Source organism: Varanus komodoensis, unplaced genomic scaffold (genome assembly GCF_004798865.1).
Source record: "Varanus komodoensis strain SLA01 unplaced genomic scaffold, ASM479886v1 scaffold1, whole genome shotgun sequence".
Taxonomy (NCBI): domain Eukaryota; kingdom Metazoa; phylum Chordata; class Lepidosauria; order Squamata; family Varanidae; genus Varanus; species Varanus komodoensis.
Window position 1 is genome coordinate 114,898,335 of NW_025335268.1, and position 22,436 is coordinate 114,920,770.

At 39.9% G+C, this 22,436-nt stretch overlaps 1 protein-coding gene across 3 annotated transcripts in view; it reads right to left on the bottom strand.

The window, feature by feature from the left end:
- Positions 1–6,080: 6,080 nt before the first annotated feature.
- Positions 6,081–22,436, bottom strand: part of PDE4B (phosphodiesterase 4B) — a 227,243-nt gene continuing 210,887 nt past the window's right edge. For all 3 annotated transcript variants that reach the window (XM_044441195.1, XM_044441215.1, XM_044441204.1), the window contains 7 exons: positions 21,452–21,550; positions 21,113–21,277; positions 20,519–20,618; positions 15,757–15,911; positions 15,542–15,664; positions 13,581–13,763; positions 6,081–8,110 (listed from right to left, as the gene is read on the bottom strand). In XM_044441195.1, the coding sequence (XP_044297130.1) occupies positions 7,745–8,110; positions 13,581–13,763; positions 15,542–15,664; positions 15,757–15,911; positions 20,519–20,618; positions 21,113–21,277; positions 21,452–21,550 (1,191 nt within the window). In that variant the 3' untranslated portion in view covers positions 6,081–7,744. The remainder of the gene's footprint in view (positions 8,111–13,580; positions 13,764–15,541; positions 15,665–15,756; positions 15,912–20,518; positions 20,619–21,112; positions 21,278–21,451; positions 21,551–22,436) is intronic.

Sequence of the window (22,436 nt, forward strand, 5' to 3'; positions counted from 1 at the left end):
CGAACCCGGATTGCCTGAGTCCCAGTCCCATGCTCTTAACCACTATGCCACTGGCTCTCTACAATAAATGGTAGTTCATTATTCCATTTTATTCTCTTAAATACTTGTGTTTTATTTTTAACTGTTTTAAAATGGCATTTTAGTTTTTCAACTGGTTATAATTCACTTCGATGACTGTAGCTATTGATCAGATTAGAAATGTAATAAATAAATGATTAGAAGTCGTCACACAGCATTCAATGGAACTTACTCCCAGGTAAGTAAGTATTGAATTACAGCTGAAGGGCACATGCCAGCCATAAGAAAAGGCAGAGTCTCTGCTGCTCTGTCAGCAAAGCTTTCTGAGGTAGCACTGGGAACTGTGTTCCTTTCTGTAAGGCTGAGGCCCGGAAGGTAGAAGATGGCCTTTGGGAAAAATCTGAAGAGTGGGTGAGGTAGGGAGGGGCAAACGATGTTCTAATGTCACAGGGGTCCTACTGCACAAAATGCAAATGGCACGGGGCTTAAATTGGAGGAGGTGATCACTAAGCTCTGTATGTATGTATATAATAATGGACTATTATTACACTGCATTTATATCACAGCTTTTCCCCCTTGTGAGAATCCCAAGGTGGCTTACATAGCTCCATTTTATCCTGACAACAGCAATCTGCTGAGGTAGCTTAAGCTAAGGGTGAGTGACAGGCTCAAAACCACCCAGTGAGCTTCAGGGCCAACCCAGATCTCTCAGGTCCACACTCCCACATTCTAGTCCCCACACCATACTGGCTCTCAGTTCCCAGAAACTGTGGAGATTAAAAAGAAGTATAAATTGTGAGCCAGGAAGCTAACAGGCAACTAGTGCAACTCAGGAATCATAGAATCATAGAACAGAAGAGTTGGAACCCCTTCCATGAAGGCCATCGAGTCCAGCCACTTGTTGCAGGACACCACGTTGCACCACCCCACTCAGAGGGCTGTCCAGGTTCTTTTTGAATGTCTCCAGTGTGGGAAAGCCCACCCCCTCTCTAGGCACCTGGTTCCACTGTTGTATTGCTCCGACAGTGACGAAGCTTTTCCTGATGTCCAGTCTGAATCTGGGTTGAATATGTTGAATATGTTCTAGGAAGAACTAATTGAATATAGAAACATAGAAACAGAGTGAGTCAGAAGGGGCCTCCCGGGCCATCTAGTTTGACCTCCGGGACCAGCCGGCTCCGCTCACGACATGCCCACCAGGTAGACGTCAAGCCTATCCTTGAACTGAGGCACTGATGGGGCCTCAACGACCTCTCGTGGAAGCCCATTCCACACCCTCGGGGTCCTGACTGTCAGGAAATGCTTCCTGGCATCCAAATGGAACCTTGGCTCCCTGAGCTTTGCTCCGTTGGAGCACTTCCTGCCTTCCTCTGCAGGGGAGAACAGATCTCTACCACTCTCCATGTGACATCCCCTCACATACCTGTGTGTCACCAACAGCTCCCCTCTGAGTCTCCTCTTCTCCAGGCTGAAGAGACCCAGTTCCCTCAGTCTCGCCTCATACCTCATCCCCTGCAAACTGGCCACCAACCTTGTGGCCCTACGCTGCACTGACTCTAACCTGGCTATATCCTTTCTGTAATGAGGGGCCCAAAACTGAGCACAATATTCCAGTTGCGGGTGCACCAGAGTCGTATAGAGTGGTAGTAATGCCTCTCTTGATCTAGAAGCCACACTTCTGGCTCTCCAACCAAGGGTGGCATTCACCCTCTTGACCACCGCATCACACTGCTGACTCATGTTTAGCCTGCAGTCAACCAGCACCCCGAGGTCCCTTTCACAGGTGCTGCTCTCCAGCCACTTGTCACCTAACCTGTACTTATGACAGCTATTCCTATGCCCCAAGTGCAAGACCTTGCACTTATCCACATTGAACACCATCCTGTTGTCTCCTGCCCACTACCATAGTCTGTCCAGATCCATTTGGAGTACCTGATCCTCAGTTGTGGCCACTGCTCCAGTTTTAGTGTTGTCTGCGAATTTGATCAGCATACTGTTCACCCCTTCTTCCATGTCATTAATGAAAAGATTAAACAGGATCGGCCCCAGGACAGAGCCCTGGGGGACCCTACTTGTCACTGGCCACAGTCCTGATGATTCCCCGCTAATGGTTACCTTCTGCTTTCAGTCAGTCAACCGGAAAGTGCTAATCCACCGGACAGTGCTTTGGTGTATCCCAAAACTCCTCAGTTTCTCCACCAGGATATCATAGGACACTTTGTCAAAGGCCTTGCTGAAATCCAGGTATATCACATCCACTGCATCGCCTCCGTCTAGCCATCTCAAAACCTTGTCATAGAATTCCACAAGGTTTTTTCTGGCAGGACCTGTTTTTGCAGAAACCGTGTTATGTGGCCATCAGCCTCCCTTCCCTATCTAGCATCACTAGATCTCTATTATAAGCCTTTCCATTGTTTTTCCTACAATGGACGTAAGGCTAACAGGTCTATAATTCCCCATGTCCCTTCTACTACCCTACATTGGGACCACTGATGCCACCCTCCAGTCCTCTGGAACTTCACCTGTTCTCCACGAGGTCTCAAAAATGGAGGCCAGCGGGTGTGAGAGAACCCCTGTCAACTCTCTAAGTACTCTCGGGTGTAACCTGTCATGGCCTGGTGCCTTTGTAATGCCCTGAGGAGCCCCTCAACTTCGAGGGGGGGTGACTCTAATCTGTGCCCCTAAGTCCCCAGCCTCATCTAATCTCCTATGCGGATATCCCCCATCCTGCTATGGGGAGAACACAGAGGCAAAATAGTCATTTAGCACCTGTGCCTGTTCCTTCATATCAGTCACTGGATCTCCTTCCTCCTTATTTAGTGGTCCCACCACTTGTCTCCCCTTCCTCTTCCTATTTACATGCTGAAAGAAGCCCTTTTTGTTGCTCGATATTCTTGGCAAGTCTCAGCTCGTAATCAGCCTTAGCCTTGTGAAGAATCCTTCTGCAACGGGCCTCCTCCTCCCGGTATACCCTTTTGTCTATTTGCCCCAGTACCCATTTCCTACGGAGGTTCCTCTTTCATCTAATCCCTCTAACCACCTCCTTTCGCATCCATGGCGGCCATATGCTCTCATATCTTTCTCAACATTGCATGCTTGGAGCAGAGGATCATCAAAGGATAAAATCTGAGTCAGAAAAATGGCTAGCAGAGAAAGGGTTATCCCCCAACTCATCTTCCTCCTTCTGCTCCTGAATACCAGTGCCAACTCCAGATTTTTGTGGCCTCCCCCTCAGTGAGCCTGCCTGTTCACCTCCATCTCCTTCATCTGCCATTGCTCTACATCTTCTTTCCCATCATTGAGTTGTTTAACACTGAGTTGCTTAACAGTCAGAAAGCAAAACAAGTAGTCAGTGGCAACTACATTTTCTTGTCCCCATCAACACATGATCTAGGGCAGAATGAGAGGAAGGACAAAGAGTAGACAGCATGTATGAAGAGAGGTAACTCCAGGGAGCTGTGGTTAGTGGGCCCCTGGATGTGAACCCACAATTAGTTTCTAACCATGCCTCCTCTTAATGCTGACCCATTAAAGACTATCTCCTGGTCCTACTTGCCTCTGGAGAGGAGCATTTGTGAAAGGGATCTCAGGGTTCCAGTTGACTGCAGGCTAAACATGAGTCAGCAGTGTAACATAGCAGTCAAGAGGGCGAACGCCACTCTTGGTTGCATAGCCAGAGGCGTGACTTCTAGATCAAGCGAAGTAATACTGCTACTTTATACAACTCTGGTACACCTGCAAGTGCAGTATTGTGTTCAGTTCTAGGCTCCACATTACAGAAAGGATATTGCCAGGTTAGAATTGGTGCAGTGTGGGGCCAAAAGGATTGCAGAGAAAGCTATATGAGAGACTGAGGGACTAGGTCTTTTCAGCTTGGAGAAGAGGAGACTCCAAGGGGATCTGTTGGTCACATATAGGTATGTGGGGGGGGGGGGTGTCACATAGAGGTGGGTAGAGGTCTGTTTTCCCCTGCAGAGGTGGGCAAGGTGTGCTCCAACAGAGCAAAGCTCAGGGAACCAAGGTTCAATTTAGATGTCAGGAACTACTTCCTGACAGTCGGGTCCCATGGAATGGGCTTCCATGGGAGGTGGTTGAGGTCTCATTGGTGAGGGTGTTCAAGGATAGACTAGAGATGCACATGGTGGGCATGTCATGAGCGGAGCCGACTGGAGCCGTGGGTCAGACTAGATGGCCCGGGAGTTCACTTCTGACTTGCTCTGTTTCTATGTTTTTATTGCCTGTTGTCATCTTCATTTCCTGATCAGCTGTGTCACATTTTGCACGTCATCTCTGGAATGCCTCTTCTGTATTGAAGAACTTTACTAAGGAGTCTGGTTATCTTATGCTAGCATTCTTCATCCCAGTTACATGTGCAAACATGTCTCTTTCATGTGCATGTCATATACACTCACCCATGTAACAGCATGCTCATTAGCAATCTTGTCCCAGTGTACAGGCAGTGCAGGTGGTCATTTGGGATGCTGAAAAATTCAGGCTGCATTAGTGAAGAAGCTATGCTTCTTCTTGTGTAGAAGATGCTGTTGAAATCAGCTGTTAAAGACTGAGTCTTCTGTCCTACACTTACTTACTTAGTAGTAAAGTAAATTTAACTTCTCTTTAAGTCACAATACTTACTCCTGGGTAGACATGTATACGATTGCGCTGTAAGACTTTTAACTAGTCTACATGGCTCTTAATTTGAATGTTATATCTAAATACAACACCTCTCATAAAACAGCCTTTCTTTCTCAGGATCTTGCCTTTTCTCACCAAATCTGGAAAGGCAAGTGAATTAATATTAATAGTCAGAAAAGCTGTAAGTAGAAAGTAATGCATTGGGAAGAAAGCTGGTGGCGAGGGCACTGATGTAAGAGTAGAGGTAAGGCTTGCTTGGGTGCAAGAAGTAGGGTGCCTTCATGATCTTGCCAGCTTCTATGAGTTTATGCAAATTATCTGTAATAAGGAATAATGCATATTTCCTTGATAATCCTACATTTAGGACTGAGTTGCTTTCACATAGTACCTGTTGCAATCTGGGAGATAGTCCAGGGGAAATGACATTTGCATAACAAATATTTAATATCATTACTGTGATATTTAATCCAGTAATGGAGCTACCACAAATTTCCCAAAGTATCCAAAGTCATCCCAAGGCCACATTTACATAGTATCATTAAAATATGGCCCTATATGACTGATACAAAGAATAGTTGGGAGTAGAAACTGATAATGATTCACTTGTATGGATGGACTGCAGCCACTCTATATCTGAATCATCATGTAATACAAGTTTTTGATAATGTTTTCTGGGGATATCCCTGGGCTTTCCAGGCAGGTTTTGTTCAGGCAGGATGAAATGTGACTTTTTATTACTCCTAATATAGAATCAGGCCCAAGACATCTGTCCACTACAGCTGAGACATGTAAGTACGGAGGTAGTAGATTCTACTTTTCATCCACCACTAGGAGGCACATGATTCCTATTCAATAATCCTCAGGTAGTCAGTTTTTTAAAGACATTATTACATTCACACTCTCTCCAAAATAGATAAATGTACAGCTTGGAGTGGGAAGGAAATAGTTTAAGATATCATTTCATGATGGTCTGTTGTTTAGCAGGAAAACATATTCAAATCAGGAGGAAATACATTGTGCTGGAAGTGAGAAGAAATTTATGATAAGTGAATCTGAGTACACTTAGTTGTGAGTAGAATTAGGCAGTCTATTGTAAAGTTTATATCCCACTTTATACAAGTATTTTCCACAAGGGAGTTTAAAAGCCTGTTGCTGGAGATCATCGGGACATATCTATTGAAACCAGTGAGATGCTACACTGATTTAACTTGCTTCAGGATATCAGCCTTTAATTATATTTTTTTTAAAGATGAAAAATCTGTTTGTTTTAATGAAGGCCAATCTGGGGTTCACTTAATTCAGTGACTAATATCGGTTGGGTACAAAACAGGCTCTTCCCTTATTCACTATAATGGTGACATTAAAGAATTTTGCATTAAACAAAGAACCCAAGCTAATAAGACAAACTACTGAACAATTATGAGAGCTCGGTCTAAGTCATGCTTTCATTTATTCACTTCATATAAAAATCTCTTAAGAATGCATCTGGACACAATATATAATACTATAACAACATACATTGTGTGAAAATTTGAAACAATAAAATAACCACCTGGAACAATGCAGAGTTCAACAGACATACAAACCCACTGACCATGCACAAATGTGCTATTTTTATCAACTAGTTAGTCACAAATTGGATTGAAAGCTTGAAATATTGTTTTACTAACTGAAACTGGCACAATATACATGCCTAACAAGCTTTGTTGAAAAAGGTTTCACAGCACAATTATAACATCAGTTCACATTTTGTCTTATAAATTCACATTGGTTTGTTCATAAACTGGAAATAACACTTAAAATTTGTGACATTACTAGGTATTTTTTCAGTAGCTTCGTATCATCTGAACGTATCATCTAAATCTCTCTCAGTCACCAACAATGATGATTTCCCAGATCCAACAGAAAATGAAACCCCTGTGACCCAATGCCACGTGAATGCCCTCTCTAGGTTTCCTATGTCTATTTTAAGCTAAGTTCAGGTTCATTTATTTTATGCAATACAAAAAAAATTACATGAAAGGCGACTCTTATTCAGAGTCTTCTACACAAATAGCATCACCACTGACAGGTAATGTTAATTTTTATAAATTAATACTTACAAAACATTACATTATATACATTAAGTAATAAATACCCTGTTATAAACAGTACTGGACATGTTAGAGCTCAAGGCAGTTGCAGGAGAAAAAAGGGGACTAAACTTAATGACATGAACTATGCAAGGAGAAGAATTCAGAAGGGGCAAGCTTACAATTTCTACTGAGTTTAAAGAACTAAAAACACTACAAGGGTAGAATGTACATCACACTAATTCAGTATGCCAGTTTTCACGTGTGCTATATTGTGTTATGAAAACACAAAGCTACATGTTTTCCTGTGCACAAAAAATGTCAAAAACAGTTGAGTGAAGAATACCGTTTTCAGGAGCAAGCAAATAGAAGAGCTACACAGGGGCTGCAAGACAGATAAAATAGCCAATGATGCAAGAAGTGGAGCACGCTGCTCTACTTAGTGAGTCAAAGTGATTAAACTTCAATACAGTAACACATATTGCCCATAAAAAGGAAGACTTTTTTCATTAAAACTGGAATAATTAAAATACTTCAATATCAAACACATTTTGTTGTTGTCTATTTAGTAGGCTTCTCAAAAAGACATGGAAGTATTTATAAAAAAGGCACAAGGGTCTGCAGACAGGTGGACAAGTTTTAAATTCAGAGTTATGAATCAGTAGTTTTAGCTGTTGGGCCTACTAAAGGTTGCAAAATCTCTTAGGAATAGAAAAGATTTCTGTTATGTGTCACTCAGCATTAGGCTTACTCAGTAACAACTCACTCTGGCTCCAAACCACCACAATCATTTTTTTTTTTTTTTGGCTGACAAAGCTTAAACTGCAATGTAAATCACCTGTTAATTTCCTGAGCAGTCATTACACACTCCTTAACCCTGACTCCAATCTTAAGGCGCTGGTAAGGTCTTTTAGCCAATGCTGGTTGGATGTTGGCTGAAGACCTAAACGTCAGGTTTGTCAGTGAGACAACCTTCACATACATTAAGGATTTAAATTTACCAATATGGATACACTGCATTAAGTATCACTAGGCAATGTATCATCTGCCAGAATTTTTATATTGACTCCCCTTTGGGAATCCCTTTTCCCCGGATCAATCACACAGAGTGTCTTTGTACCGCTGAAATAGCTGATATTATCACTATCTTTCTCAGGGCTGTCGGAATCCTCCTCTTCAAGGGTAAGCTCAAACTGGAACTTCTCCATCAGACTCTGACAGTCTCTGTTGCGTTCCTCAAGGGGAGGAGAGGGACTCTGAGGGATCATGCTCTGGTACCAGTTCCTATTATCTTCCAGGGTATCCAGGATATCCTGGGCATCAGGCTGCACTAGATCTGCCCACGTCTCCCAAAGTGGGTGGACAATATAATCAATGAACCCAACCTGTGAAACAACAATAAGTAATTATCACGACTCTGAATTCTAAACTAGAAGCACACTTCTATCATTTTATTAGACATATATATGAATCCCACCTCTGCCCAAACGGTGCTGAAGGCTGAAAATCAGAAATAAAATTTGTATAATACAATTGTACAGTTTATACAAATCAGATAAACCAACAGCTGTACACTAATACACCCAAACAATGAACTAAAAACGAATGCAGAGATTTTCTGTAAGATAAAACAAGGAAAACACTGAAATCCATTGATTCTGATAGAATAATGCAAACTTCATTGCCAGACTGAAACATGTAAAAAAGGAGACTACCACAAAAAATGATGCCCCAAGTCCTGTATCAGCCAACTACAGTGGTACCTTGGTTCATGACAGTCTCAGTTCACAACCAAATCAGTTCACAAACAAAAATTTCAGAAAAATTTTGCCTCCATTTGCGAGTTCCACTTCGGGTGATGACCACAATCATGGCCATGTTCTTGCACAAACATGATGGCAATTGTGGCCATCTTCCCCACACGAGCATGATCGCGATCGTGCCCATCTTCTCCGCTCGCAGTTGCAGACAGACCTGTGGTCACCTGCTGTGAAACTTTTTTGTGTGCTTTTTAGCACATAAAGTACTGTAAAGTATTATTCAATAATAATATTGATGATGAGGATGATGATGATATATTGAATAATGGCTCCAAAGAAAGTGCAAGGCAAGCATGGTGGTAAAAAGAATGTGCAGAGCAGTAATGAAGGTGACCAGAATGTGCAGATTTTTTGCCAAAATTTACCCTGCAGCTAAGAGACAAAGAAGAAAGGAAACCCCAGAAAGAGATCTCCCCAATGTCCTTATGGAGGGGACTCTGCCTCCAAACAATAATCTCCCTCCCCCAACTAGGTTAGTGTTCTCTACTGTACTGTATGCTGTTACTTTGTTGTTCTTTGTTACTTTGTTTCAAATTTTCGTGATTAAAAAAGAAATATTTACAGAACAGATTAACCTTATTTATGAACCTCATGGGCAAATTTGACTTGGTTTGCGACCAAAATTGGTTCACTTCCCTGTTCGTAGGGGTCAGAATGCATTAAACTTATTTACATTGAACCTTATGTGGGAATTTGACTTGGTTCGTGACCAATTCGGGTCACAACCAGAACCGTGGAATGAATTAAGTTTGTGAACTAAGGTACCACTGCATGCCTGAAGGATACTATATAGTAAGTAGTTATAGTTCCCTATGATTTCCGGACTCAAAGAACTTGGTTTGTTTCAGTATCTAGCTAGTGAGAGCAAACCAGGTTAGCCACAAAGATTCTTTAAGCAGCAACCATAAAGTAAAAGTTCAACTTTTTTCACTCACAGCCTTTGAAGGAAATGGGACAAACTATTTAATATACTTACGTAATATAGCTTTGCTTTCAAAAATCACAGTTACAAAGTTTAAAAAGGCTTTTTAGGTTAAGGTTAGCAAAACCATATGAATTTATGGTGACAAGGACCTACTACCACATAGATGACTTAGTAGTTAATAGGTTATTAGGATATAATTCATGTAAGCCAGGTATGATAATTAGAGAATAAATGCTTGCCAGTGGGGTTATCATTCCCATTTATCCTGACTAGAATTAGCATGTCATATATACCTTGGAAAACTCAAGAGTGGCCACAGGACTGGAAAAGGTCAGTTTACATTCCAATCCCAAAGAAGGGCAATGCCAAACAATGTTCAAACTACTTGCATTGCACTCATTTCACATGCTAGCAAAGTTATGCTCATAATCTTACAAGCTAGGCTCCAGCAGTATGTGGACTGAGAAATACCAGAAGTACAGGCAGGGCTTTGAAGAGGCAGAGATCAAATTGTCAAATTGTCAACTAAAGATCAAATTGTCAACATACATTGGATCATGGAGAAAGCTAGAGAGTTCCAGAAAAATATTTACTTCTGCTTCATTGACTATTGTAAAGCCTTTGATTGCATGGATCACAACAAATTGTGGCAAGTTCTTAAAGAGATGGGAGTACCAGACCATCTTATTAGTCTCTTGAGAAACCTATAAGTGGGTCAAGAAGCAACAGTGAGAACTGGACATGTAACCACTGATTGGTTCAAAAGTGGGAAAGGAGTATGGCTAGACTGTATATTGTCACCCTGCCTATTTAATTTATAAATTAAGAGCACATCATGCAAATGGCCAGGCTAGATAAATCACAAGTTGGAATTAAGATTGCCGGGAGAAATATTAACAACCTCAGATATGCAGATGATACCACTCTCATGGCAGAAAGTGAAGAAGAACTAAAGAGTGTCTTAATGCGGGTGAAAGAGGAGGGTGCAAAAGTTGGCTTGAAACTCAGCATTAAGAAAACTAAGATCATGGCATCCTGTCCTATCACTTCCTGGCAAATAAATGGGGAAGAAATTGAGGTAGTGACAGATTTTATCTTCCTGGGCTCCAAGATCACTGAAGACGGGGACTGCAGCCAAGAAATTAAAAGACGTTTGCTCCTTGGGAGGAAAGTTATGGCAAATCTAGACAGCATACTAAAAAGCAGAGCCATCACCCTGCTGGCAAAAGTTTGTATAGTCAAAGCTATGGTTTTCCCAGTTGCAATGTATGGCTGTGAAAGCTGGACCATAAGGAAGGCAGAGCGCTGAAGAATTGAGGCCTTTGGACTGCTTAGAGGAGATCAACCCTGACTGCTCTTTAGAAGGCCAGATACTGAAGATGAAATTCAAATACTTTGGCCACTTAATGAGAAGGAAGGACTCACTTGAGAAGAACCTAATGCTGGGAACAATAGATGACAAAAGAAGAAGGGGACAGCAGAGAATGAGGTGGCTAGATGGAGTCACTTAAGCAGTCGGTGTGAGCTTAGGGGGACTCCGAGGGATGGTGGAGGACAGGAGAGCCTGGAGGAATTTTGTCCATGGGGATGCAGTGGGTTGGACATGACCTCACAACTAACATAACATAAGCTCTGAGTTAGATTACTTCTCAGGTCCTTAACAAACAGGAAGCAAGGAACAGAGAAAACTGAATGGCTATGCAGGCTAAGGGAAAATCTGCTTGGCCAGAGTTTGTCACTTAAGTTCAAAAGCTGTTGGATGGCAATTCTATGGGACAGGGAAATGGCTTTCAAAGGAGCACACCTTAGTGCTAGGATGTTTTGTTTGGAAATCCCATTTGCCATCTTTGGACTCAACAGGATGTTGAACAAGCCATTATAATTCTATTGTAACAGCTTTAGCCAAAATGTTATGAACATTTGCTGCAGCCTGGGCTTCTTGGCTTTGCCCGACCTCTTTGGCACTTCACATTCATAAACACCACCAGAAACCCAGTTTTTAAACTATGTTGCAAATGAATTTGCTCAGGGGACAGCTTACATGAGAAAAACATAGGGACTTTTTAAAAATCCATTTTGGATTGCAAATTATATAATTTAATCTATTTGCCTTATCACTGTGTTCAATCATTTTATTCATTATTAATACTAATTAAATAATTTTTATAAGGAATTCAAGGTTGGGGAAAGATATTGGCCAAAGATCACCCAATGAGTTGACCGGGATATAAACTGGTTCTGTAGTCCAAGTTCCAACACTTTACCCTGCCTGGTGCCAACTAGCCCAACTCAAGATATTGTGGATATCATCTCCAGTTAGCCTCAGCCAGCATGGTCAGTGCTCAGGAATCTTGGAAGTTGTAGCTCAAAACATTTAGGGACACTAAGCCGGATGAGGCTGGTATAGCTAATATACAAAAATGGCACCCATTTAGAATATATATATAAAGGATGATTTCCCTACAAAACAAAAAGCAAATGCAAGCAGAACATTTTCTGATGTCAGCCAACACAGCCATTCATATTAACCTGCTCCAACCAGTGGGAGTATCACCACATAACCTAGGCCCTGGCTGAATACAACTGCCCAGGGTGAGAGATACTGGTGGGTCTTGCTTGCCTTTCCTTTTCCTGTTTCTATTTTTTTCTTCTTTGATTTTTTTGCCTCACAGATTTCAGAACCTCCCAGCTCCCACCACTGGCTTTGATTACAACTGGAGATCTAGTCCTGGGTGCAATCTTGGGCTCCCACTAAATCCAACATATCCAAAGGAAAAGCCATAAGAAAAGCCATTGCTGGACCCATACATATGGTAGCAGACCAGGTGCTCATAGGATCCCTCAACCAGAATGAGTGCAAGACCTCCACCTGCTCAAGTTCTGCAGCAACTGATGTATGCAGTCACAACACCTCTGTTAAAGGAGGCAGCACATAGCCAGCAAGGCTAGTAGCCACTGATAGCCTCCTCCTCCACATATCTGTCCAATCCCTTTTTAAAGCCATCTAAATTGGTGACCATCACCACTTCCTGTGGCAGTAAATTACATAGTTTAACTAAATGTTGCATGCGGAAGTACTTTTTATCTGTCTGAAACCTCCTACCAATCAGCTTCATGGGACAACTCCAGATTTGGGTGTTTTAGGAGAGGTAGAAAAATCTATCCTTCTCCACTTTCTCCATACCATGCATTATTTTAAACACTTCTACCATGTCTCCCCTTTCTCCCCTTTCCTCTATGCTGAACAGTCCCAGTTGTTGTAGCTGCCTCTCATCAACCTTCTGTCAACCTTGAGTATTTTTCAATCTATGCAAAAACACCTTGATCATTTTTGTGCCCCTTTCTGTACCTTTTCCAACTCAGTAATGTCAGTTTTCAGATAAGGCACCCAAAACTGTACACTATATTCTAAGCGAGGATATAAATCAAGGATTTGTATAGAGGGAGTACGTAAGATCTTGGCAGTTGTATTTCTGCCTAACATGGGGTTTGCCTGTTTCAGAGCAGCTGCACACTAAGCTGACATTTTCATTCAGCTGTCCACCACCACCCCAAAATCCCTTGCCTACTCATTTGCTACTAGCTCAGATCCCATCCACCTATGCTTAAAGTTTGGATTTTTTGCCTCAGTTTGCATTATACGTCTTATAAGGAGACCCAGTCCAGCCCTGGAATACTTCATTCCTGGGCCTTCTGTTGAATACTACTGCTAGAAACACTGCTGGATATAGCCTAACATTTGTATAACTTTCCAGAGGCATAAGTGGGGTGTCAGGGCAGGGAGAGTCCCTTTCTCCATAGTAACTTGCTCCAACCAGTGAATCTCAGCAGAAGAGCTCTGGATGATTTTTTTGCCTGCTATTTTGCAGGAAAAGATGTCAGAAGTATGTAGAATATTGGAATAGATCTGCATTTTGCACAATATGCAAAACATCCCTCCCATCAACCCTTGGGTATTTATCAATGCATGCAAAGACCGGGGGGGGGGGGGGAAACCAAGTTGACATACCCTTTAAAAGATGCTCGCACTAGTGGCAAAAACTTAGAATCAAATTTTTCATTTGTAAACAGGATCAATACTGGCAGTAGGAGATAAGAAACATTAAATACCTGTGACTTCTCTACAGAAGCTGTGTGTTTGTCACACATTGGGCTGATTTCCATTCCTCTATCCCGTTCCTTGTCTCCCTGCTGGAAAAACTCTTCCATGATTCTGTCTGTCCACTGCCGATAGAGCTCCAGGGATTTCGTGGGATTACTTAAATCAGCGCAATGGACCATATTTCGGAGAACCTGCATTTACAGAACATCTATTGACGGTTCACATAATCAAAATAGTACAACATTTCATCCTGTATTTGCTGCTATATTTGCAAAAATACCCTTATTTTGAACTATTTTATGGAAAATAACTTCATTCAAATTATTTTTACCAAGTTGCAATGCAGTGATAGCTCACTTTATGTCTCTACCATCTTATGCTACCTTTCAGCTAGGGGACCGATTCATCCTGTGACACTGTGTACTGCCAACAGGTCAACCAGTTTTGAAACATATGTTGTAACGTGTGTGTGTGTGTTTGTGTGTGTGTGGCTAAAACACACAAAATAAGAATCTGAGTAACTGTGGCACAAAAAGTTTTATTAGAGACAAGGAATGGTAAAATGGAATTTTGTCTTAATCTTATTTTGAAAAGATACAGAAATTTCAATCCAGGAAAATATTGAAATGGACGTTTCCAATTGCTGCTGCATCATGATCATGATCATAATCAACATCAGCATCAGCATCAGCATCAAATAATTGACAAAGCAGAGAATGATTGGAGTAGGTTCCTGCTTTCAATATTCTTAGCTATCCATCCATTAAAAAGGTTAAGGTAAAGGTTTCCCCTTGACATTAAGTCCAGTCATTCCTGACTCTAGGGGGCGGTGCTCATCTCTGTTTCCTAGCCAAGGGAGTCAGTGTTTGTCTGCAGACCATCTCCGTGGTCATGTGCTCGACATGACTAAACACCGAGTTGCACAGAACGCTGTTGCCTTCCCACCAAAGTGGTACCTTTTTATCTACTTGCATTTGCATGCTTTCAAACTGCAAGGTTGACAGGAGCTGGGACGGAGCAACAGGAACTCACCCCGTTATGCAGATTCGAACCAGCAACGTTTTGATCAACTAGCCCAGCAGCACAGTAGTTTAAACCACTGCACCACCTGCATCCCTTGTCCATCCATTAGCTCAGGCCTATTCCCAGAAGTTGTTGCAGCACAAACAGATGTTCATACTGCAACAGCACAGAGGCATTCAGTCCATTCCTGCTCTAACTCCTTGAAATCTCTCTATAATCTCCTACTAGACTTTTTTCCTCCCAATGATTATCACTGCTCCAGTCATTATTATGCTATACTAGGATCTGTGGACTGCCTTACTTCCCCACCTTGAAAAAGTCCTTTGACACACATGAAGTGCTCCCCCCCTCCACCCAGGAACTAATTAGCTTCTTACTCTGGAGTAAGCATGCAGCATCTGGGACTGCAAGCCCTCCAGGTTGTGAAATTCTAAATTTGATAGGACGCAGTTAGTCCACAGTGACTAACCTTTTCTGCTCTCCTGTCTTGACCTCTATGTAGAAAGATTGGAAAGGGCTTGGAAAGATTTTGTTAAAGCTATTTACGTTCAGATTTAGAAACAAGATCTATGTTTCATGGATCTTCAACTTCAAATTTGCTTATTTACAGAATTGGATTTTTTTTTACCAGAAGCTTGTTCTACATGTGTGAGTTTGCATTTGTGCTAATATGCACTTGCACACATGTACCAATCCTCATTAATTAACTAATATGAATTGGTGCATGTGTGCAAGTGCACATTAATGCAAATTCTTACAAAGTGAAAAACCAATTTGCAAATCCAAGAATCCGCATGACTTGAAAAAAGTCAGCCTGCTGTGTAATCCACAGATAAAATTCGCAGAGCTCTGAACTCATTCATCTATTCCTCTAAGTAAATCATAGTATGCAGTATGTCTTTTTAAAGATGAGTAGCATCAGAGAAAGGGAATCTTCCATACAGACCTGTATTCTGTCTGTGTAGTTATCTAAGAGGAGGACCCCAGAACTGGTCACTTTTTTTGTTTCCACCATAGTTTTTAAGTCTGCCAGAAGAGACATATGTTTGGACATATCTGTTGCCAAAACCTTTAGGAAAGGATAAAGAATTATGATAAATGTGTGGATGGTCATACAGCAGAAGAATAAGCAGCAAGAAAGCGGGGACAACAAATCTGTACCATGTCGATCACCATTTTCCTGAGAGTTTGGCGCTGTTTCTTGGTCAGGTTCTGGAAGATGTCACAGTGCTCTTCTTGTAGTAGCTTAAAACCTACAGCAAGGTGATGATTTTCCAAGACAGACTCATCATTGTACATCAGAGCAAGTTCAGAATCTGTACAGAGAAAAAATATGTGCACAAAAAGAGTATGTGTTCACCATTAAATGTAATGCATTCTTTCCTATTGAAATCCATCTTTGGTACATTAGATACCATGGTTTAAAAGGGGACCATACAGAAACCAAGATAGCATATCAATCTTGACTTCCTGGGGATTGGCGACTCAAATAGCAGTGGCTTGATGCTGCTCTTTCCTATGTGTTGTAAATGAAGGTAATAAATTATCTCCTGAGAAGTTTTTATCTCTCTGACAGGTGTGCATGAAGACTTTGTGTTTACTGCTCTGATAGCATCCAGAGGCAAGATATAGGTAAACTCTAAAGAGCTCAGAGTCTGCCTCCCCCACTTTCTCTTTTGTTCTTCTTTCTTCTCCCCCCATTATTATTCTATTTCATATTGTCTTTCTGCTTTTGCCAAGGGAAAATAATAACATTTCAACTTGTTGCAGTTTAGATTTTAAGACTTTTTTTTCTGTATACTTTAAAGGGACTCTGGAATAGACAATCGGATGATTAACAACATTTTACATACAGGCTGTTTAAAGTTTCTGTTTTAGAACTAAGAATTGTTCTCAACTGACCTTGGCATGAGAATACTAGCTGAGTGTACATTTATGTGGCTTTTTAACTGAAGAATATTTGTGTTTTCTGGACAGCTTAGACTTGAGGCTGAGATTCTTTTTTCCACAAGACATTCCTGTCTGTATGTTTGGAAAAGCCTTTGAAACGGATATTTTTCAATACCTTGTATGAACTGTAATGGAATTTTATTTTGTGATATCACTCAAGAAATTAATCATGGACACTACCAAACAGCTGTGACTGAGGCTTCAGTATGTTGGAGGAGATGGTCTCTCTTTTTCACCATCACCATTTTCTGAGGAGTGGCTGCTTATGTGAGTTGAGAGACTCCTTGTTGCTATTGCTTGACTAATATATGACTTCCTTTAGAAGACAATTGTATCTCCCTATGGCTATGCTTTAGGCTGGGATAGGAGGTATGATCTTTTGGATATGTTTGATCTCTGATCTCCTGTGCTTTTAGCTTTATGAGAATAAAGCCTTGAGGCAGTGATAAAGTGAATTGGAGATCAGCTTCACCTACTGGACCTCGAGAGAAGGGGAGGCTGAGGCACCCTGCTGCAAAAGCAACAATTGAGCAGGTAACAGAGTTCCGTGCACTTCGGTGTTTAGTCATGCCAGCCACATGACCACGGAGACGTTCTGCGGACAAACGCTGGCTCCCTTGGCTAGGAAATGGAGATGAGCACCGCCCCCTAGAGTCAGACATGACTGGACGTAATGTCAAGGGGAAACCTTTACCTTTACCTTTACTATTCAGTAAAAGAACTTATGCAGCCATAGACTGATTTGAAGACCATCAACGCCACTTGTTGGAATAAGTAGATACCAGAGTTCCTTTATATGGAAGTCTTCTTTGAACAAGCTTTCTTTTAACAAACTAATCTCAACTAATATTTTAATAGAAAAAGAATATTACTAATAAGTATAACATCATAGAATGCTGATTAACTGATTTTATCTTTTGCACAATTTTTTCTGGGTCCCTTCTCTTCTTTTTCACTCTCCCTCTCCTTTTTGTTCCCACTTTTCTAAGTTCTCTGGTCTCTCCTCTCTTTTCATTTTTTAAATTCTGTACTGCTTTAGAGGTTTAGTTAAATTGTGAGATTAATTACAGTAATGAAGGAATGTGGAAGTTTGAGTGGAGGTGGAGGAGTATTAATTTGGAAGCAGAAGCCGAATGATATTCCACAGAACTATTGAAAGATAATCTGTGAGTTTTTTAAATGCAAACTAGAGGCAAAATGAAGATCTTATCTATTAATGTCAATGGGATGAACTCCCCCTCTAAATGAACTGAAATTTTTAACTTTTTAAGAAAACAGAGGGCAGATAAAACATGTATTCAAGAAACCTATATAAAGAAAAAAAAATGTTCATATCCACAACTCTAAAAGACTGGGTAAACTTCATGCAGCCTCAGCAGATGCTAAAAAAGAAGGGAGTTGCTATTTATATTAGTAATCAAAGACTAAATGTGATAGAAGAATTTAAAGACCCAAAGGGATGGTTTATTATTTTGAAGATTAGATTTCCGAGTGGGAAAATTAATACATTGGCAGTGATTTATGCACCGAATGATGCAAAAGAAACATTTTATGAAAAATTATTTCAATTGATACTGGATTTTCAAGAAGGAGTACTTTTAATTACTGGTGATATGAATGGAGTTATAGATCTAAACATGGATAAGTTAGTCATTCATTGGAAAGGATGGGATAAAAATGTTTTAAATAAAATAAAATAAAAATAAGTCAATAAAAGCAAGAGGTGATAAAATACCTAAAATGGTTTTTAACTAGATGGAAACGTTGCAGTTGGAAGATGCATGAAGATTTAAAAATTCTGTAGTTAGGGATTACATTTTTTTTCTCTGACAGACATCAGACATATTCAAGGATTGACATGTGCTGGATATCTAAAAAATTATATTATGAATTTAGAAGGAAGTAAAGATTTTATCCAAGATACTTTCTGATCCTAATCCATTGGAGATAATATGATGGGAAGAACAGGTCAGAGGAAGAGACTTAATGATGACCTTTTGCTACAAGACAACATTTTGACAAAGTCAGGAGAAGTACTGCAAAAAATCTTTAGATTAAATAATACAAATGATTGTCTCCATAACCACTATATGGGAAGTCAGTAAAGCTTATATGAGAGGATAGGTTTTAGAAACAGTGTCTAAGGAAAAGAGAGAAGTCTGCACCAAAAAGAAAGAGAGAGAGAGAGAGACTGACTGACTGACTGACTTTTGGAGCAAATTCAAGTGCTAGAGGATCAACATAAAAAGGACCAGGATAAACTATTTTTAACTGAACTCAGAAAATTAAGAAATCAGCCAAATATGTTAGAGACATATGAAGATACAAAAGAAGCTGAGTTGAAACAGAGACATTTTGAACATGCAAATAAACCTGGAAGATATTTAATGTTTTGTCTCAAGAAGGAAGTGGAAAGATCTATTACAGCATTAAGAAGGATAATGGCATAACATATGTGAAAAAGGAAACTCATGAGCAATTTATTGATTTTTTTCTCAAAGCTATATAAAAAAATCAATCCCAGAAGATGGGATGGAGAAGTATATTATTATTATTATTATTATTATTATTATTATTATTATTATTATTGTTAGAACATTTCTATGCCGCCCCTTGCCAGGGCTTGAGAAATGTACTGCGGAGCAGAGGAAAATATTGAATGATACTATTACTATTCAAGAGCTATCAACCATTAGAAGAATTTTATGATAAATGGATATTTTTTATTGTGCTTAGCATGATTAATGAAATTTCAGGGGTGTTAAGAAAAGAAAAAGCAAAGCAGTATCTGTTGATGTATAAAATAATTATTTCTTTTCAGTAAACTCTCATAAGCATGGGAAGATAGAAAGATAATCAGTTTGGGGGGTTGTAATATAGGCTATATCTGTTTAAATTCCCTCAGCTATCTTGTTTATTTTGTTTATCTTGTTCACTTTAGTATGTTCTGTTTATACTAGTTTTTGTCTTCATTCTACATTTTTCTATGTATTTGTATATGTTAAGAAAATATATTTTTTGAAAAAAACAGCATATCATTCTCTTCAGACACTCTGGTTGACAATATGGTTGCTCAACTTAGAAACGATCTCAAGTACACTTGAAAGAAATGATTCCAGAATTAATTAATAAATTTGGCTTCATTTTGGAGTGACTCTCACACTGCAAAAAGTAATGGCAACTTGTTTGGTTAAGTATTGCCTCGATAATTTGTGCTCCACCAACTCTTCAGAAAACCTGTCTGATGTCATTACAAAGTCTTAAGTCAATTGTTTATTCATGTCTTGCACTCCAGCTACTGGAACATGTCTTCATTAACATCGTTTTGGTTCATCTCCATTCCACTTAATATGAGATTGTAGAAAGAGGTTTGCAATATCAGATCAAAGGTCCTTACCTACTTCAGACTATAGCCAGTCTGATACATCCAGCATTAACAGGACTGGAGGTACAGCAGCTTTTCCCTGTTGTTTTACTTCCAGCAACTAATATTTAGAGGCGCACCTGCCTTGGAACCTGAAGGCATCATTTATTTATCCTTCAGTATATTGTCAACCTATGTCAATGTATTTCTTCTCAATCTACTTTAGGACATGCTCCAGATGGAGGTGTTGAGCACCGTCTGAGTAATTAGCTGCTACCATTACACTGCCCATGTGCTACCTTCCTACCCATGTGTTTTCCTCTTTATATTGGCAGAAAATAGCATGGAAAGATGTGCAGTAGCATATGGTTTGTGGATGTCAACTGCATTGATAAATTATACTTAACACTCTCACAGTGTGCTTTTTATAAGCACTTCACAGTGAAACACCATATCATCAGACCATAATGTTAGGAGTCTTGTGCACTCTTCAGGTCTGTATGAAATCTAATAACCATTGTTGTTATTTAAAAAAAAATAAAGTTTGATGAGGAAGATATGCCAGAACTAGTGATACATATATGTGTATTTAGTACATAGATGACTCACTTGTATTAATAAGAAATTGATTGGAGACACCAGGATGATCTACATCATGAATTGCTGCTGCAAAAATGGTTGCAAGAATTTCCAAATCAGTGAAGACAGCCTAGAAGAAAAATAAGCAATAGAGCATCATTATAGGTTAACAAACTACCTGTTTACTCATCAATAGAAACTGAATCATATAGGACAACCCTTGAAACCAAAAATAGCAAAGCAAAAACTGGGATCATCTTATATGCTGATATATATGGTAATAATGTGTGAAACAAGTGACCAGGAAGGATGTTTCAGAAAAATACCCAAACACCAGAAAAATAACCCAAAGCCAACCTCATATTGTTTGCAAGTCACCTTATACAGCACTATATATGGTATATCAAGAAAAAAGAAAGGGAAATTCATGAAGCTGTTGCTGTAGCTATACCAGTGGGCATGAAGACAGAGAGATAGGGAGGGAGAAGCAATCCAGTACATGTACAGTCAACAGTATTAAGAGTTAAACTCTGTGGTGGGGTTGGAGATATCCACAGTTTTCCCACTTGTGCTGGGGTCCTGCACCCCTAATCCCCACAAATGTGGATGGCCACTTGTACTCACATCCAAGGCTGGGGTGGATAGAAGAACATGAGTGGATTGGGCTACATCAGCTGCATGAAGACTGTTGTGGTAAGCTACATCAGAATGGTAGTGATCTTCCAAAGTCATCATGTAAGCTATAAAGGTGTCTGATGAGATCTTGAATGTCTTCAGCAAATCCCTTTCCTGTTTAAGGTAATTTAAATTGCATAAATCATAAAGTTTAAATTTTAAATTGCATAAATTGACACAAGCATAAAAAATTCATTAAGGGGAGGAGTGTGAAGTGAGAACTTTTTAAAAAATGGAGCCATCTGAGTACATATTTATATACATAAATATTTCAGTCTAATCACCAACCTGAAAAATGGCATACATAATGCAGGTGAGAGGTCTACTGTGAGAATATCTTGCAACATTAAATATGTTCAGACCCCATTTATTCAAATCCTCCAGCTCCTGGAGGAAACAACAAGGACAATAAATTAATGACTGTACAATGTACAAAGGGGGAAGCACCATATGCAGGTTAACTCAAATAAAATCCTTTTCAAAACAGTATTTGATCCTGCCTGAAATACTTGAGAGCGGAGGAGCAGAATATCTTTCCAACTGAGAGCCAAATCCATGTTGGAGAAACTTTTGGGAGTTATATTCCAGTGGTTGGTGGTGTCGAAAGAAAGTGGAAGAGGTCACGTTTATCCAAATAGTTGAACTTAAAGATCTTACTGCCAGTAACCAAGCCTTAGGAAAGGCATTTCTTCATTCAGAATGGGAGGAAAATACTTCTCCAATCTGGGAAGCTACCCAATATTCAGTGGCTGGAGCCAGGAAGAAAGTGCATGGCTATTCAGGGAACTGAGGAGGGCCAGACTGGAAGCACAAAATGGCTAGGTCTGAGGTTCTGTGCCCCTGCTTTAAAAGAATGAAATCACAGTAAACTGTTTTATCAATCATTTCTAATATTCTGGGATTAGAGACATTTTTGTTAAGAACATCCATGTCCTAAGTATCTTAATATGGAGCCATCACTATCTCATATCTCTGAAAAGATTTTTGTTGCTGTTGTCACAATTTTAGGGAAGGGACATTCCAAAAAGGAGAAGCAAGGCAGAAATTATACCCTGAAATTAGGAATTCTTTTCAACATGTTATTTCAGTGTTTACTAAAATACATACAGAGAACTTCAGATATTGTGCAGTTCAGAAACAGAATTATGAGGAAAATACTCATATTTAATATTACATAACCATCATGATTGTCATCATCATCATTATAGTAATAGATTATTTTCCTCTGCTGAAATGAGAATTGACTATTTCAAATTTTTGTTAGTATGAGAAG